At 40.4% G+C, this 19,137-nt stretch overlaps 2 protein-coding genes across 4 annotated transcripts in view; one reads left to right on the top strand and one right to left on the bottom strand.

The window, feature by feature from the left end:
- The window catches only part of jam2a (junctional adhesion molecule 2a), a 21,194-nt gene extending 6,801 nt beyond the window's left edge, over positions 1 to 14,393 (top strand). The window contains exons 2-11 of one of the 3 annotated variants that reach the window (XM_085347927.1): positions 958 to 1,023; positions 1,227 to 1,337; positions 4,905 to 5,054; positions 5,165 to 5,352; positions 5,580 to 5,682; positions 6,519 to 6,626; positions 6,767 to 6,782; positions 11,273 to 11,344; positions 13,342 to 13,375; positions 13,539 to 14,393. In XM_085347927.1, the coding sequence (XP_085204053.1) occupies positions 958 to 1,023; positions 1,227 to 1,337; positions 4,905 to 5,054; positions 5,165 to 5,352; positions 5,580 to 5,682; positions 6,519 to 6,626; positions 6,767 to 6,782; positions 11,273 to 11,344; positions 13,342 to 13,375; positions 13,539 to 13,577 (887 nt within the window). In that variant the 3' untranslated portion in view covers positions 13,578 to 14,393. Of the gene's footprint in view, positions 1 to 957; positions 1,024 to 1,226; positions 1,338 to 4,904; positions 5,055 to 5,164; positions 5,353 to 5,579; positions 5,683 to 6,518; positions 6,627 to 6,766; positions 6,783 to 11,272; positions 11,345 to 13,313; positions 13,376 to 13,538 lie in introns of all 3 variants that reach the window. The other 2 variants (XM_085347926.1, XM_085347928.1) reach the window with 2 other exon arrangements.
- Positions 14,394 to 16,303: 1,910 nt separating this feature from the next.
- Positions 16,304 to 18,557, bottom strand: atp5pf (ATP synthase peripheral stalk subunit F6). The gene is made up of 4 exons (XM_085348137.1): positions 18,459 to 18,557; positions 17,686 to 17,855; positions 17,337 to 17,461; positions 16,304 to 16,614 (listed from the first exon to the last, which is right to left on the bottom strand). The coding sequence occupies exons 1-4, from the start codon at positions 18,555 to 18,557 to the stop codon at positions 16,586 to 16,588; spliced, it is 423 nt and encodes a 140-aa protein (XP_085204263.1). The 3' UTR covers positions 16,304 to 16,585.
- Positions 18,558 to 19,137: the final 580 nt, after the last annotated feature.

Raw genomic sequence — 19,137 nt, 5'->3', positions numbered from 1 at the left:
AGGGAAAGCTTCTCTTACTCACTGTAATCTGGTGACAATGGGCCCTACACAGGAAAGTGGAGATGTGACAATATATGTTGTCACACTTGTGTTTAAAGTTACAACCATGAGATTTGAGTTGTGCTGTTTCCAGGAACAATGGCAGGAAAGTGTGTGCGTGTGTGTGCGTGCTTGCAAGGGCGAGGGAAGTTAATGAGCTTTCAAGAACGTATGAAGAAGAAATCCTCTTTTAGCCAAATTATAAGTTTTTTAGAAGTTTTGAAAGCCATAATGTTCCCCAGTACCCCAGAGGCCCATTCAACATTTATTCTGTAATTTCCCAGCTGTGCAGCCTTCAGTCTGAAAACCTTTTTCAGGCTGAAGTTAGACTCTCTGTGTGTTTTAGTGCTTTTCCTGTTCCTGCCTTCACGATTCCGAACTGCTTCTCCATCATACATCCTTCACCCATCCTTAACCTCTAATTAATCACAGGACGACCAGACAGTAATCCTCCCCTTAAACCAATCAGCACGCAGGAAACACAGCTGCTTCCTCTTCCTGTGTCAATGACACACTGATATCAGGGAAACCCAAACATAGGTAGAAGCTAATGCCTACCATACATCAGGTTAATCTGACCCAGCCCCCCTCCCCAATGTAATGACTGGTGACTCTTTCTATCTAAACATACAGCAGGCTGCTCCTTAACCCCGCCGGATTAAATCGACGGAGGGAGTAATCCCGTCCTTAACTCCAGATATCCTGGAGAAAGACGACTGACGTCTTTACCTCAGACAGTGGAGCAAGACACCAGAGACGGCCATTAAGTATTCTCCTCTTGCAGTTAGCGGGCAATGTGGAGCACTTTACCCAATTCACCTTGCCCCCTAATGGATGATGAGTGATATTGCATTCTGAACTGCTCTCACCTCTCGTTTTATCTCCCACTCTCCCTCCCCTCTCCTCCTCTTTCACCAGGTTCCCCCTCTGTTCCTGTCACAGTGACGACCAACAGACATAAAGTGGAGGTAGAGGAGCACAAAGGTGAGGCGGGGAAATAAAGCAGCCCTCCTGTGGGCCGCTTCCACGTTTTGGTCTTTTTTGGTTTGTTTTTTCTAACCAAGCTTCTATCTGATTCTCTCTGTCAAAATAAATCATAAGGCTATAAATAGCCCAAGCAGTTAAAAATGCCACTGATCCTTTGCTGCTGTGGAATAAATATCTCATTGGTCACACTCCCTCTTTAGATGCAGTGCTGTCCTGCATATTCTATACAGAGAAAGACCAGCAACCGCGCATCGAATGGAAGAAGAAGGGGAAAGACGTCTCCTTTGTGTTCTTTGGTGGAAAGTTTCGAGGTGAGAAAGCATCCCGTCGCTCTCCATCTTCTCGGTGAACAAACAGGACATTTGTTGTAATCAGCTTGCAGTACCAGCTGGATAGGGTGTGCCACACAAACCCCCCCCCCCCCACAAAAAACAAAACACTTGGGTACGGGTGAGATATTTCACAGTCTATGTGTCTCTTGTCCTTGATCTCTCATCTTTATGTTTTAGGATTTGAATTTAATGGGCGAAATAAATAATGAATCCCAGCAGCTTTCACCCGGGCCAGTCGTTTTTAAAGGCGGTGCAGTTAGCCTGACAGTTTTCTCAAATATGTCAAGGCTTTGAAATGCCTTTGACCCATCGCTGCCTCTTCATTGGCTGCTTTACGGCTGAAGTTAGTTTTAAAGGTGCTATGAATAGTTACTGTGTTCATAATGTGAGGCTGCTTCTTAGAAATTGCTGCTATATCTTGTGAATTCATGACAAGCCTTGCCATGGAAGTCGTCCTTATCTCTCTGAGATAACAGCTTTTTGATATGGAGTTATGTAAACTGCACGACTGCGGATTGTAAAATTTATTATTTTAATTTCAGCTGAGATATCATGTTATAGTTTACTGTTTTAAGAAAAATTCCCCAGCCCCTTAGGTAGAGGGGATTCCCCAACCAGGAGTACTTGATGTAACCGGGACATATATGTGGAAATGTCAGTTTAACTGTTTCAATTGAACAACCAAGTGGTGGTAAAGTTAACAAATTGTGTGGGGGGAGCACACCAAAAAGAACCCAGGAAGGATTAAAAATGAATAAATAAGTAAATAAATTAAAAAAAAAAAAAAAAAAAAAAAAAAAAAAATATATATATATATATATATATATATATATATATATATATATATATATATATATATATATATATATATATATATATATATATATATATATATATATATATATATATGTGTAATGGTCCAAAAATCAAGAGGAAGTTCAAATAGATTACTGAAAGTATGGCTACTATATGAAAGTATTATCTAATATTACTAATAAACAAATTAGCTTAACATAATAGATAAACACGTAAAACAGTGGCTAGCTAAAACGTATTCCTAGCTTTTAAAATGTTGGCTAACCGTATTGATTAACTGTTAAGCTAGTAACTTAAAGTATGGATAAACAGTTGAAATGTTTAGCTAACCACTGGTAATGTTTAGGTGTAGTAGCTAAAAGGTATGTATGAATAATATTGAAAGTAAATACTGGATACATTTGAACACCAAAGGTCACAAAAAGGTTGTTGGGAACCAGTTTCTTAGGGAGACAACAAGCTAATATTTGGTCAATATTTGGTATGGCCACCTTTATTCTCCATCACACTCTTTGGCAGCTTTCTTGTCATGTCTCTAAGAAGTCTTCAGGAATTATTCTCCAGGCTTCTTGAAGGACATCCAAAGAAGAGCTTTGGATGTTTCTGCCCTTTGTTCTGTTCTCTATCAACATGCTTCCACACTGCTTCAGTAATGTTGTGGTCTGAGCTCTAGGGAGGCCAATCCATGACTCATAGTGCTCCATTGTGTGTTTTTCTATCCAGATATGCTTTTACTGCATTGACGTGTGTTTGGAATAACTGTCATGCTGAAAAATGAAGCTGTTGCCAATAAGATGCTTTCCAGATGGTATTGCATCATGAATCAAAAACTGATGGTGCTTTCCTCCATTCATAATTCAATCAATTTTTGCAAGATCCCGAGCACCACTGGCTGACATGCAGCCACAAACCAGATGGCTGTAGACACTGTCGTACCTTTCCCCTGACCTCCTCTGTATATACTGACAATGATTTAAACCAAATATCGAATCAAATAGAATTTTTCATAGATTAAACTAAAGAAATGGGAACAAATGAGGCTGCTAGTAACAAAGCGCCCAAGTTGTCTGTTATGTGTAGACACAACACTGGTTCATCTCTCAAGTTAGGTACTTTTTTCACTCTTGAATAAGTCGGCATTAAGTGGGTTAACACACACACACACACACACACACACACACACACACACACACACACACACACACACACACACACATAAATCCTTCTTCTGAGAATGGTCAGGTACAAGCACTGGATTGAAAATGAGTGAAAAAGCAGCCAAATAAAAACTTTGAAAGACCTTCAGAAAGCCTGAAGATGTACTGTTCAAAACAACTTTAAAGGCTTACAAGAAAGTGTGGCTCCATGGAAGGAAATGTAAAGGAATGAAGGGTTATCCAACACTTGCACAGCGCTACATCATTGGAGAAAATGCATAATAGTTTTCTAAATTCTTAAAAGTTGATTTGTGTAAGTTTCATAGTGAATACAGAAGGATTTCTTGTCTTGGCTAAAAACCTAACCTGATGAAATCCCTGTAACTAAAGCCATTTATTAGTGCAGTGCGAATACCAAGTAAATATAGGACCAGTGTTACAGATACCAATGCTTGAAAGCAGCTTATGTAGGGAAGAGCAGTGTTTGATCGTTTATGAGATGAATCCTCATCAATTTGCAAATTATTTTAATACATTTTAATGTTATTTTTTGCAGTAAATTTAGATAACTACTAAATCATTGTGATTTTTACTTTCCAGCTAATTTCAGCTTTTCGTGTATTTTGAAACTTTTTTTTTTTGGGAGACCGGAAATGTAACCGTGTCTGTCTCTATAGCACGTTGGGTCCACTTCTGTTGTTTAAATGTGCTACAAGCTATAAATAAAATAGATGTGACAGTCAAACACAAAAAGGTATGAGGTACATTGTCTTTCATTAAAAAAAATATAACATACTGAACCTAGCAGATAAAAACAAAGCATCAATCTTATCATGCTAGCATGTCTCTAAGACAGGGGTGTTCAACTCCAGGCCTCGAGGGCAGGTTTTAGATCTCACCCTGGGTCAATACACCTGAATCAAATCATTAGTTCATTACCAGGCCTGTGGAGAACTTTAAGACATGTTGAGGAGGTCATTTAGCCATTTAAATCAGCTGTGTTGCGTCAAGGACACATCTAAAACCTGCAGGACACCGGCCCTTGAGGCCTGGAGTCGGACACCCTGCTCTAAGACCATCCAACCAAAATATCGGTAGTATCGGTATCGATATTTAGATCGATCCACCCACCTTTACCAGTGATACACACAAACTCCTGACGATGAAGTAGAGCGTACAACAGGCTGGACACAGGACAGCCACTCGATAGCTGTACCAGATTATTACCCACACACAAACATGCACTCCGTGGCTGTCTGATCAGACTTGGACATTTGCGTTTTCACATACACCTCCATTGGGTAATGTCTACAAAAGTCCAGCTGCATGACAGTATAAGAAATCCTCAGTGTTGGGTTTACAGCGACTCAAAATGTCTCCAAATTATAGCAGTGGTTAAAAAAAAGAAAACATTTAATAGTAGATTATTTTACTCATGCTGCAATTGTTCAATTGCTACTGGTTATTAAATTTTGGGTGGCAGTATTGCAGACCGTAGATTATAACATGGAGTGGCTGTAGCCCACAGCCATGGAAGACATTTCCACTTCTGACCTTCTATTCTTTCTCTCAGGTCCCTTTGAGGGCCGGGCGACCATTGAAGGAGCGACAGTGACGCTGAAAAAAGTGACCCAGGAGGATGCTGGAGAGTACCGCTGTGAGATCAGTGCTCCTAAAGACTCTGTCAACCTGGGCGAGACCAATGTAACGCTTAAAGTCCTAGGTACCACTGACTGAGATGGGAATCTGCTGTAATAAGAACATTCAGACTATTTTAAAGATGGGAATGTTTTTTGGCTTACATTGGTGTGATTTTTCTGCCCGTTCTTTTAGTGCCGCCTCAAACCCCACTCTGTGAAATCCCCAGCTCAGCAGTGACTGGCTCAGTGGTACAGCTGAGTTGCAGGGACCAGCACAGCATCCCACCTGCCACTTACTCCTGGTACAAGGACAACCAGCCAATGAACCCGCCCCGTCATGCCAACGCAACCTATCTAATCAACTCGCGCACAGGAGTTCTGGTGAGACAAATAAGTGTGTGTGCATGCAGATAAAGAAAACCAGGCAAATGTTGCACACTGTAGTATCGTGTAAGCATAAAGATGCTTCTGCTGAGTTGCTCTTCGGTTTGATACAAGGTAGCATTCCTGATTCTTCCTCAAGGACACGTCAGGACAGAAGACACTTCACTTTAAAGCGTGCTCTTTCTAATAATAGAGGTTTGTTGGTTGGTTTTTCTCTTCCACAGGAGTTTAAATCTGTAGCCAAAGAGGACACTGGCCGATACAGTTGCCTGGCATCCAACGGAGTGGGACTACCCAAGATGTGCGAGGCCAAGCATATGACGATAGGTGTGTGTGTGTGTGTGCGTTTCCACACTAAATCCCGCCTCATCCCCCACACCTTTCAGCACCAGACAAAATCAAGGATGCAGTGGAGAGGAAAAGCCCACTAAGTTCATTCCACCCTGCTTCTAAAGTCTGGACACATTTATAGCCTAGCCTACAGTTTGAAGAGATCCTGTGGCCAGTGTGGGCCAAATTACAAAATATAAAACGACGCTGTTGATGAAAATAAGTGCTGGGCTTGTTAATAAATCATGTAATGTGCTCTACGTTAATGCACACTACCATTTAAGCACTTTAAGTAGACCTGTTATGCTCATTTTCAGCTCCATATTTTTTATTCTTGGACTGTGCAGGAGCAGCTGTGCTTGATTTTAAAAAGTAGTTTATTTTACACTGAGCCTGGTGCAGTCCATCTGTCTGAAACTAGCTCCTCCCACTTGCTTCCCATTGGCTCATTAATGTTTTAACAGCAGGTGGGTGGAGCTTTTGCAATCACAGATGGCCATATTAGGGGTTGCTGCTCTCAGTGACATCACACAGAGCCACGAGAGGAGAAGCCTGTCTAAAACAGAGCATTTACAGCAGTGTGTGACCTGAGCTTGTGGCTCACAGGCATTACTTGTTTAAGATGAGCGTTCATCATTGTAACTGTATATATATGACAAAAAGAAAAGCATATTAAGTGGACTTTATTAAATTATAGGAACGCTGCAGTACAGCTTCCCACTTTAGGAGATTACTTTGCTTTATTTGCTGCTTCCTGATTTATCTTGTGTCTCGCTGCTTCAATAAATTAGCGAGTAAACAGCTCATAATTCAGTCTTCATTCACACTTCCAGAGGACGTCAACATCACAGCGATAGTGGCAACAGTGTTGGGGGTCTTCCTGGCCGTGCTCATCTGTGGATGCGGCGGTTTCCTGTTACAGAGGAACGGCTTCTTCAGCCGTGAGTTTGTGTGGCTGTCTTGGCAGTCCGATAACCACTCCACAGTGCACCAATTAATATAGAAACTGTTTTCAATTCCCGCCAAAAAAAGAATGACATTGACTCTGTTTTCTCTTCCACGGTCCCGGCTCATTCATCAACAGGACACAGAGGAAGGTAAGAGCTTTGTGATTAAATTAACATTGATGTGAACAAACACAAGCTAATATCTTACACGCTGAAGTCGAGGGGAGGCGGTGGGGAGGGGTGGATTGTTGTTGCACTTAGCCGGCCTGTCTGCATCTGTGTGCTGAGTCAGGACTGTATGGAGTGACAGCTGTGGCTGTGTGTGAGTGTGTGTTTTCATTTGAGATGCAGCAGTGCCTGCTTTTCAACTCACTGGGTCATTTGATTGGCGGCAACAGATGCAAAACCCTGGGAAAAAGTTTTTTTGCTATTATTTTGATTGATTTTTTTTTTTTTTTAGAATTGATTTCCACTTCCAAGCAGATGTACTAATGTTGAATTCATGTCAAAATACAGCCAGACAGATGACCACTCCACCCGCCTCCTCCCTCCTCAAAACAGGGCTGTGGGGGAAACAATCAGTGCTACATAATTATGGAATAATTACAGGCTGTTAATCAGCAAGAAGGAAAATATTGGCAGTAGAAGGAATTATAGGCAATTAAACTGATTGGACGGGTAATTTGAAAAGGATTATTTGGATATTGAAGAATGAGAGTGTGGCATAGCTGAAGGCGCTTACACCCGTCTTACAGACACTGCCCTCCAAACACACCAGAGTGGGTGTAAAGAGGTTCCAGAAGACACAGAGACATAAATGCATGGCCTCGTATCCCAGGTCTGACTCGCCTGACTTTATGTTATTTGATTACTGGCTTGTTACTGCTTGGAGTTTGATGGGGAGTCAGCGTAGAGCTCTCCTTAAAGCTGATGCGAAAGCTCTTTGTCTGGGTTAAAGTCTGATGCTTATCCTGCTGAGCTAACTGGAGTTGTCAGTGTCAACTTCCTATTTATAGAACAGGCTTCTTCACAAAGAATCAAAGACAATGCGACATGATTTCTGATGCACCGATAGTGGGTACAAATTTACTGAGCGGCGATGCAGATCTAGATTGTGGCATCTAAGAGAAAAATGGTCCCTCGGGCACCTGGTTAGATGGATGAATGTTATTTCATGCTGAGGACTGACAGCGGATGTGTTTTCAGTCGTCGTAGATGAATGTTGGTTGAATGAAGCACAGTTCGGACTGTTCTGGCTTTTTTTTTTAGGATACTAAAAAGCGTAGCTGCGGTCACATTTAGTTGCTCACTTAAGATCCTGTTGGAAAATATTAGCCAAAGAAGAAGGAAACAGTTTACTTCTTTTATTTCAAATGAGGCACTAGTGATTTCACAGTGTATGGTGAATACTTGAAATGATCGGTTGTAGTTAGAGCTGGGCGATAGAACGATAACGATATGTATCGCGATATAACTTTTTCTCGATAGAAAAATTAAACTATTGCGATAGACCTCGCCGCTCTCATCCTCTTAAAAAAAAAAAAAAAAAAAGAACAGCCAATCCAAATTAAGTAGCGCAGAGCCGAACCAATCACAGCCGCAGCGTCACGTCACGTGACTTGTTACGTACAGCACAAGTGCCAAGCCGCACATGTGTATTTGTTTGGGAAGCAGCCAGCCACCGTACCGCCCGGGTAATGAAGGAAATGAGTGTGCCGACTAGAAAAATCAACCGAGCGTGACCGAAGGTTACCGAAGAGAAAACAGATGATGGTTCCAATGCCGGAGAGATTGTCGAACGGAAGAGCCATAGAAGTTCCGTAGTGTGAAGGTATTTCGGCTATTTCAAGTCTGACAAAAAACAGAGTTGCGCGCACTGTAAATTGTGCCGAAAGCAAGTCTGGAAATACAATAAACTGGTGCATGCTCAATACCCACACGTACCTGGGTATTTTTGAAAACGCAGATTTTTTCTATGTGTTTGCACCTTTCGTCCACACGTAAGCGGCGTTTTTGGTCACTGAAAACGAAGATTTTTAAAAACTCCGGCCAGGGTGGATATTTTTGAAAACTCCGTTTTTGCATTTACGTGTGGACTAGAAAAACGGAGAAAACGCAGCGTCAAAGATGTGCGCATTTTTTGACGTCACACTGTGCGCCACGTTATTGTTTCTGTGAAATGAATTTCTACAATACTGTTACTGTTAATTCTACTCTCTGCAGTGTTTAAATGCTTACATATACACACAGTTACTGTCCGTCCACACATACGACTCGGTTCTGCTTCTATGCCCCAGCTTTGTTTACTTTTTCCCACCGAGGCTTCTAGACTTCTGATTGGCCAACATTTCTGCACGGTTAGGAATCTAGCTCCACCTGCTGCTTTGGCATGTTCATAGCAGCGTTTTCCTTCATTTCTGCCTTTACGTGTGGACGGGATTATTTTTTAAAACGAAAACGGAAAATCTCCGTTTTCAAAAATACCCGTGTACGTGTGGACGTAGCCTCAGTCTCTGACTGGAAGCGCTAATTCGTCATTCGGCTTTTGTCAGACTAAAGTAACTGTTAAAACTGTTTGAAAAGCTAAGCTATACAACAAGGAGAGATTGAGAATTTCCTTTTAGTTCTCAGTTTATTTGATATTGACAAAAGTTAGTCAGTTTTGTCTGTTCTTCTGTAAAACAAACTAAGATTTATTTTTAGAATTAATATTTTGTTTCTAAGTGGAATTGACAATTTAGTAGTCTGTTTCGTTTGTTCTATTTTGAAACTTAAACGCTTTAGCGGCTGCCTTTTGTGTAGTTTGCAATATTTGCCTTTATTTATCTGAAAAAGTCTCATGTTCCTTAAGTACATCTACCCTGTTGAACTTATTATGGGAAATAAATATTTAAATAAAAACAAGCTGCTGATTATTTCACATTTTACTTGTGAGCAACGGCGCATTTAAATCTTACAAATATAGTTATTTGGCTTATATCGTGATATATATCGTTATCGCCTGAAATGGAAAAAAACATATCGTGATATGAAAAAATCTTATATTGCCCAGCTCTAGTTGTAGTAAGGAACTAGATATAGTACAGGTCTTTAAAGGTACAGTCAGCTGTACACATAAATATGCATTCTTTGGTGTTTAGTTTGTGGAGTTAAGGAGGTAAAGCAGGAACTGATTGGAAGGTTGGTGCTTCGATCCTAAATATCCTTGATACTGAACCCCAAGTTGCTCTCAGCTGCAGTCGTCAGTGTTTCAGTGTTTGATAGAAAGCATAGAGCACAGTTAGTGGAAGCCACCATGTTCTCCTCCATCCTAATTACAGTGGCTGAAATGGACATTGCCTGACCACGTGTAGTCCACTAATGATGGAGAAGAGAACTCATGGCATTCACATGCCGCAAGCTTTGCTTATGTTTTTGATTCCTTGTGTTTTTAGTTAGTCTACCATTCTAGCAAGACAAGCTTTTTTCTGCATTTAGCAGTAGTTTGTTATTAAATCAGTTCAATCCAAATTTAAACTTGATTTGAATTTTAATTCATGTGTACAACTTCAGACTTAAATATGAATGATCATACCTATGTTTAATCATCTGAGAAGAGGTCTCCCACACCAAAGAAGTGAAAACGTGAAGGAAAGAGTTAACGTGACTGGCACTTCATGAACAGGCTTATTTATTCCCGATATTGTCACAATTACTTACTCTCAGCTTATTAGATATTAGCTAATGTTAGGAGGGTAAGAAAACAGAAATCAATTGCCTGTAATCTGCAGTCTACTGACACCTAGTGGTGAGATTTTACACACTGTGCCTTTAAAGGGGCCTAAACTGGAGCCTTGGGTAACTCCAGCTATTAAATGCATTGCTCAAACAAAAGGCAGTCACACAGTTTGAGCTTTTTAATACTGCGGTGTTGGATTGCTGCATGTGATTGGCTGCATGCTTGCTGGTTTATGAAATGTCATTCATAAAGTGTGCTCAAATAAGCTTGAACATCTTGGTTTACTTCTCTATGTAATTTAAAAGTGGGCTTGAACATATTAGTTCTGCCTATTTTGATTCTTACTTTTTCATTTGGGTTTCCAACGTCTGTTGGAATTCAGGTCATTGATCAAATATTAGATGGACTATTAGGACTTCTACTACTAGTAATATTATTCCAAAGATGAGAGTTTAGAGGTCTGGCATTGCTAAAAACTACACACAAATGACCATAAAACACTGGTCAGGGTCATTTCTTTGCTTGTTTTGTTGCAGAATGACAGAATCCACTATGATTCAACATGCCTGACTAAACCTAAGCATATGAGTGAATGTCATTGTTGTCCAACCAGCAGTTCCAGAGACATAATTGGTTGGGCGCCTGTGCATGTTAATTGTGGTATCTTTTGGCTTTCCAGGTATAAATCTGAATGCACAATCCTGTGGGGTAAATTTAACAGAGAGCTAAATGCATGGAATAGAAATCAAATGTGGAGGTTGACAGATTTAGGTTACAAATGTTCCAGATTTCCAAACCAACAGTTAAGCTGCACATCTTTACGGATGACTTCACACTAATACTCACACTCCAAAGCATGGTGTGCAGTACGAGTCCACGAGGGCATGCTTCTTGTTAAAGCCCATGCCCTGACCCCCCGCAGGTCATTTTGGATCTCCCAGTGTCATGGTGCAGCCCACATCAGCAGCCAAACCCTGCACAGAGCTGAGGACATGTGAGTGTGGCACATTAGGAAATAAAATAAACAGACGTAACTGCTTCGCAGACAGCGAGACTTTGGAGGAACCGCAGAACCTGACCCACCATTAAAACCATATGTTGTTTTGGCTGTTTGTGTTTATTACCCAGGTACGTGTTAATTACTGAGCTTTAGAGGTGCCGGTAAGAAGATTTCTTTTGCTCACAGAGAGCCAAGCTACTTGTTTCCTGTCTTCATTTAAAGCTGAACATCTTTTTGGCTACAACTTTAAATTTACTGGCTAAGTTATGGGTTATTGATATTTTTATTTTTTCCCTGTGAAATAGTTTTAATTTCTTAGAAGAGGATCACTTCCAAAAGACTTATTTTTGGAGGTGATTTCGAGACTATAATTAAAGCCATAGAGGTTGATGTGCCAGACACTCAGCAAGCCAAATGCATTACACAACAGTTCACAGCTCCGCTAACGCGATCACTTAGACTTTTAACACCGCGTGCCGCTGCAACACAATACTGTTGCTGAACAAAAGGACCTTTGCACATCTCTGCAGATGCAAACAGTTCACGATGAATGATTCCAGTGTTCATAAATGGCGTTTTACAGCATCTCTGATCAATTCCACATTATTTACAGTTAAAGAAAATGAGTATGTCAAACGTACTTACAAGTCAAAGTTGACTATGTGAACTTTTTTGTTTTGAATGGTGAAAACACACCTACAGTTGGATGTATGCACTAAAAGTTCCCTCATCTGGAAAAACACAGGTTCTTCGGCTTTTAGTTTCAGATTGAACACATAATTGTTACATTTAAATCACATTAAACTACATTAAAGTCTTCTCTGATTCAAGATGTTCGCAGATTCTGGTCGAAAACTGATTTTCCTGTGAACAAAAATTTGGTTTTCATTTGCCAGTGAGTTTGTGTAATGAACCATTTAGGGGAGGAAATGAGGTCAAACATCATAAACGGAAGCAAGAAGTAAAAATTTCAACAGTTTTGATGAGGTCTCAAATTGGCACCAATTTATCTCCATTCACAACCCAAAGAAACGTAAATATAGATATTTTTAATTTTCAACCTGATTTTTTGAAGCTGCAACTTTCACTGAGCGTTGAACTCGTGGCAGACAAAAGGGCAGCGCTCTGACCATCATTCAGCCTTGATTGCTTAATCCTGTAACACCGAGTGTGTCATATTTGATACACGAGTTTTTAAGATCTCTACATCTCCGAGGTGAGGTAAATTGCCCGATAGAATTTTAAGCATTAAATGTCAATGAAGCCAATATAAGTAAAACTCATACATGCAAGTTGTTTATTGTTTTTAATTGTCAGACATCTGGATAATCACTCTGTTAAAGCTCCACAGGATTAATTTTCATACATATATTATATATTTTAAAAAAAACAATTAAATTGCAACTTTTCAATGTGCAAATCCCTCTTTTGCACTATTTAAAATGACTGTAAATGTGGAAGAAAGAAATTCAGGGAGCTGTTTTTTAACATCGAGCTTGTCATGTTGAAAGGAGATCAATAGCACTCTCATAGCTGTTTATTCAAACAGGAGACGTTAGCTTGGTGTAAAGATCGGAAATGAGAAAAGCATTACCCCGACTCTCTCCGAATCGTATCTGCTTACAGGCACATTTAAAGCTCTGATCATCACCACGGTTTTCATAATCCCGCCCCTGTATACCACAGCAGTCTATAGAAATGGCTGTAACTCCTAAATAATTAACAAATTATTGTTAGAGCAATTAAAGTCTGCACATCTTGATTGATTAAAAAAGGTCTCTCATTCTCCAAATGCACATACACAAGCCCTCCTGCGACAAACTGCAGCACTTTCCTTACACTTTGCTCTCCACTTTGTTCCAGTGCTGCCTAATGACGAGCTCGCTCTGACTGTTCTTCCTACCTGTGTTTGCCACGTGCATTATTAATACAGGCGAGATATAACTCAGGTTAGAGCTGTCAGGTGTTCTTACCATGTTTCTGTCTTCCAGGTCCAATGTCAACTACATCCCTCCACCCCAAGAAGTAAGTGTTTGTTTTCAGGTTTGCTTCTTTCCCTCTCACTTTGCCTAAATGTAGCAGTTCGCACTTACCGGATGTTTGATGTGTGTGTGTGTGTGTGCTTTTTAATTTAAATCATCAGTTTATTTAGCAAACATTAATACTTGTTTTGTGTCCCTCTTCTCAGCCCCAGGATTTTAAACACACACAGTCGTTCATGCTCTGAGAAGCTGGTCTTCTTCTCCAAAAGCAAAACAAAAAGAAAAAAAAGGTGATAAGGTGCCAACACTGGATTCTGATTTTGTTTCGGACTCAGAACGAGCTCTTGATCTTCCAATACGTGCTAATTTCAATCTTTATTCCTCCGCCAATCCTTCCGGATGGTTGATGTCAAGAAAATCTGCAAGGCTTCTTTACTCTGGCTTTGCTGTGTATTCGCCTCTTACATTGATGTCTCCTGCTATTATGGGATTAAGTACAGTTTCATGGTACTCTGCTTCCCCCTGGTGGTCAGATGTTGAATTTGCAATTGATCTTTTTTTTCTCAGTATAAATTTCTAAGGCTAACTGCTTTAATTACTCAATTTTTATTTTTTACCAAAGACTGATGTTTAATTTGATAGATTTCTTGTCTTTAAAAAATTGAATCATGACAGGGAATTCTCCTTAAAGCCATAAGGGAAGCATCTCAGTTGTTTTCAATAAAACTACAGCTTACCTCAGTCAGTATTTCGTCTTCGACACTGGGACCACTCGTGATCTTAGTAAGAACAAGAAGCCACTTAACAATAACGCTGAGGACAACCCCATTCCATCCTGATGTGCCTGCATGGTCTTTTTTATAAATATACATATATACTATATACCTTGTGCCTTTTTAATTTGTCTGTCTGTCATATTTATCTATGGATCACAGTTCTTTTTTTGTAAAAAAAAATTTGCCTTACTTTTTTCTTTATATGTCTTTATATTTCTGTGCCACTGATTATCAAATGGAGTGTCTGTTTTTAGGCTGTGTGAATGACTTCAGAGTTTTATTTGAATAGTGTATCAGTAATAAAGTTTTTTCTACTCAAGCCCATGTTTGTTATTACCGTGTTTCCAATGGTGGAAAGAATGCAACACGAGAAGTAGCTGCCTATACACTAGAGGTGGCATGTTTTTCAAAACCACAAATTACGTCAAGTTATATCACATGTTGGGGGGGTTGGCAACAAAATGAGATTTTCAAGCATAACACTGTCACTAAAACCTGCCTGTAAGGCAGTCTGCTATCAGTCTGAGATTGAATGGGGTGAAGTTTGCAATTACATACAATCTGTTTCTGATGGTACAGCAACTTCCTGTGATAAATCACTGGAAATTACACATCTGGTGCCGTCTACATGGACAGAAATTCACCTTTAACTTTCACATTTGTGCTCAGTACACTTTCCGATCTCCACACTTTGCAATCACAAGTGGGCATGAGTAAACAACAAAAGCCACTGAGTTTTTCTTCTTTTGTAGATGTAAGGAGGTTGCTGTCCTGGCTTTATTCCTGTGACTGAGCTGCTAGCTAGCTCAGGTAGCTTTGTCGAGCTAAGTGCATCCAGTGTTGGATGGTTTAGCAGTTTGCTCAGCTAATGTTATAACTTTACGGTGGTGCTGATTGACTTAATAAAAGACCAATATTTGGTGTTCCTTTACCGATACGATATCATCAGGCAAAATATTGTGATACTACGCTGTATTGATTTTCTGCGCTGCCTATAAAATCCTGTAAACAACCATTAACTTGCACTTCCAAAGCCAGTTACTGATGCAAACCCCATGTTTGTACACTGTAGTAACCAGCTACCTACTAAAGCATCATCTCAAAGTCCTTAAGCATTTGCTGCCACTTTTTATATCCATGTTTGATCAGAACCAAACGTCACTCGCTTTTTCACCATTTTTACATTAGCTTGTGTTTTTATCATCCCTGCCTGCCTTTACCAGCCGCAACACTCAGGTGTTACATTAATATAGATATGGATGTGTTTGAGTAGTTTTCAGAGTAACAGCACTTCTCCCACCGCTGCAGTCAGCACAAGCATCAACCTGACAAGAGGAATTATTCATGACTTCTACTTAAAGTGACAAGAACGTGTAAATCTAATTAAGTGGACTGCAGATTTATCAATGTGGAAAACTGGTAGTTGCATTATTGCTTTATTCGTCAAACTAACTGCATCATCTCTTATAATGCTCACAGTCTCTGCTGTATTCCCATAGATGGCTACAGTGAAGTGCAGCGGCCTCGGTCGGCAAGACTTTACATTAATCTTTCAAGTGATAATCTCCCAGCAGACCTGTTCCCTCCCAGACAGGTTAACTAAATATTTCCAGAGTTGCTTTTCTCCCCCTCTAACAGAATAAACAGCAACATTTTTAACCCACAGCCATGACTACATGCACTTCTATTTCTTTTCAGTGTGTTTAATGAAGTCGTGCACTGCTTGAAATCACAGCGGTAGATGTTGGTACATTTTCTGAGCGCAGCTTTAAAGGCTGGCTGCACAGTCTAAAAAATTTAGGCACCAGGTCAGACAGAAACTTGCCCTTTCTGATGCTATTTTGGGGTTTCAAAACATTCATCACGGAAAGGCTTAAATGCATCGCTGACCTTGTCATAACGGGGAACGCTCAAGAACGGTGCAGATTGACAGCCAGTTTGCATCTAGGTCAGCCAACATTTGGCTTGCTGCTTTTTGGATATCTACATACAAATTAAAAAATTAAATTAACTGTGCCTCACCATATGTTCTGGGAGTGTCACTGCAGCTGGATGTCTTTCAGTATTTCTAATCAAACCTTCGAGTTCTGAGCTTGTTTGCATTTGTCCAATCCGACAAACGGTTATTTGAGGGAAACTGCTATTAAACATTTTTCAGCTCCAAAGGAAAAAGTAAATAATGTTGACATCTTTTGTCTTTTAATAGTAGCCCGGGGACAGATTTATAGACATGCAGAAAATGTGCAGGCCTAGTTATACAAGTTCCTAAGCAGCCCTCATTTCCTGGCACAAATTCATGGTTTGAGGGCGAGTGTCTGGAAATTAGTCATTCAGATTTTTAGGTCGAGATTTTACTACACAGCCTCAATCACAACATATTTATAGAGTCACAAAGATCTCGTAGTTCAGTCCACTATCTTTTTTATTAAATACAACATATTTTGTGACAGGTAGGAGATACACAACATGCACATCATTCACTTGGCGCCCTCGTCAAACTTCGGCTCTGCAAAAAAATAGACAAGATGGAAAAAAATGTGAATCACTTCCTCCTGCACTGCAATATTAGTGATTATTCTGACATCTAAAACAAAAATAAAAATAAAGGTATAGAAATATACAAAAAGTGGCTACTATTAGCTTCATCAAAAACACATTGAAGTTAAAAAATAAAATCTTTCTGACCCAATTTCAAGCAAGTCATCTGGCTGTGTTTGATGACAACATCTACGCTATTTATAGACCCAAGACTCAAATCACAGACTGCCTCCTCTGTAGCAAAGGCATAAATATTTATGAAGGGAACAACTGTGGCATAATAAGCACATGCCATTGTCACTGTAGTCCTGCGCCTTCTCGATAATCAGTAACAAAAGGCACAGTTTTAACCATAAAATAACACGTTTTAGGCATTTGCTTAAATAACACAAAACAAGAACGACCGCATTATGTCAGTAACCCAAAGATTCATTTAAACTGGAAAGAAACAAATCAAAACATTTTTACAGGCTTAGTGCCTCCAGTGCTGTAGTGGTAAGCGAAAGGTCGCTGGTTCAACTCCAGAGACACAAATCCCCTTTGAAATGAAGTGCTGTGGGACCTACCCACTGTGGCGACCCCTTGTGGCAAGGAAACCTTTAGTGATAAATATTTTTACCTAAACTGTAACTACAGTATTAAAGACTATTCAGCAAACTGCACTTGCTGAGCCCATGAGCCCAAACAGACCTGTGAATTTGAATTCAGGGAACTTGTTGAGGTCTCCTCCTCCATATAGTCTCTGCAGTTTGATTACTTCTTCACCCAGATTCTTCTGATAAGCTGGACCTGCATCCACAATGCCACCAGCAGTCCTGGGAGAGCAAAGGCATCAAAAAAAATGTTCAACATTCTGAGCACGATTGCAGCAAGAGGAGGAGATGCTGTTTGAACAGATGTTAGTGAAGTGCATGCCAGAGCGCACCCAAAGGACATTTAAAGTTAATGTTTTGCCAACGGCTGACCTCTGAGCTGGAAGTCTGTTTGCTAAACTTTATTCAAACTTGTCTGTCAGTGGCTGGAGGTATCACCAACTCACTTGGCCTTGCTGTTGTAGTCACGGATCTTGTCCAGGAACAGTTTCTGGACGGGGTCGAGCTCCTTGGCCCGCTGGAAGAGGACAGCAGAGATGCCGATGTTCCTGCGCAGGGTCAGGCTCACGGCAGAGCGCAGCACGGAGGACAGCTGGAATAACCGGTGCAGAGCCATCTGAAGGAGCCAAAGCGTCGAGTTTGGGTGACATTTAAACTGATTTTGGACGAAATGTGCTGGTACAAAGTACTCTGAGGGCTTGAAATTACACCCCTCAATAAGTGATAAACGCATTTTTTTTTCTGCGTGTTAAAGTCTTTAATTCCGCTTTCACATGGACATGTTTGCTATCTTTTACTAATTCCCTATCAATCAGTACCACTAGCTGCCTTTAGCATTAGCTAGTTCACGTCAAAGGCAGAGCATAGCTAACTAGCACACTCAGTTTGCTACTAACCCAAACACCCAGTCTATAGAAACAGAGTTACTATAACTACAAGATGTTAGATCGGCTTTACTGAGTTGCTGCTTGCTGGTCAACACTTGACGTTTCCTTCATTCAAATGACAAAACAGCGGCTTATGCTAACATGCTAAGCTAGCTTTAGCTGACACTAGGGAGCGTTCGGACATTTTTATACGGTTTGATGTACCGCGGTGTGTTACACCACCGCTCTCACCAAACGCACCACCGTGCACGTATCTGTGTACGCAGAGCGTCGTGACAGAAGAGGTGAAGTTAAATGTTTGATAGCTTTTCTTTTTAAGACACCGTACTCACCTTGGATTTGACACCCAGAGCAACAGAGCCAAATGTGAAGGACCGCGGTGAATTGTGGGAGTTCGTTGTTGACAGGAGGCGTTCGCGAACGTCACGCATTAACTCTATATGCGCAGGACTGCGCACGCTCAGTTTGATCTCAAATTACAGTCGAAAGAGGTCAACGAAGTTTGACTTAAAATGACTAACAGAAGCATTTTTTCTTGCTAAATTAAAGTGACATGGTTGTAAATGACTCTTTCTATTGAAAATCTCTACTATGGCCTTCTAATTGGCCGTGGAAAGATGTTCATTTTATCACATTAATGCATTTCTCTTGTTAGTTCTTGCCGAATTCCACCTTCACTGTAACTTAGCTATTGTGTTTATGGAGGAGTCTTGAGCCACCCCTATCTGTCTTCAAATCTTGCTGTAAAAACTGGAAATAGTTATAATCAGTTTTATTCTTCATCACAGTCTGAGCTCTCTCTGGCATCTTTCTTCTCATGTCTTTAAGTAGGCTTCAGGGATAGTTCTCCAGGCTTCATGGAGGACATTCAAAGCTTTTTTTTGGATATTCCTGCACTTTGTTCTGTTCGTGGTCAAGATGATCCCACACTGCTTCAATAATGTTGAGCTCTGACCATGACTGATAGTGTTCATTGTGCGTCTTGTCTTTTTAGGTCTGTTTTTATTGCAT

This window comes from Diplotaxodon limnothrissa, linkage group LG23 (genome assembly GCF_057381915.1).
Source record: "Diplotaxodon limnothrissa isolate DT_005_m linkage group LG23, D_limnothrissa_male_GT1.1, whole genome shotgun sequence".
NCBI lineage: Eukaryota > Metazoa > Chordata > Actinopteri > Cichliformes > Cichlidae > Diplotaxodon > Diplotaxodon limnothrissa.
The sequence above is the reverse complement of the archived record's forward strand: the minus strand, read 5'-3'. Positions and strand labels throughout refer to the sequence as shown.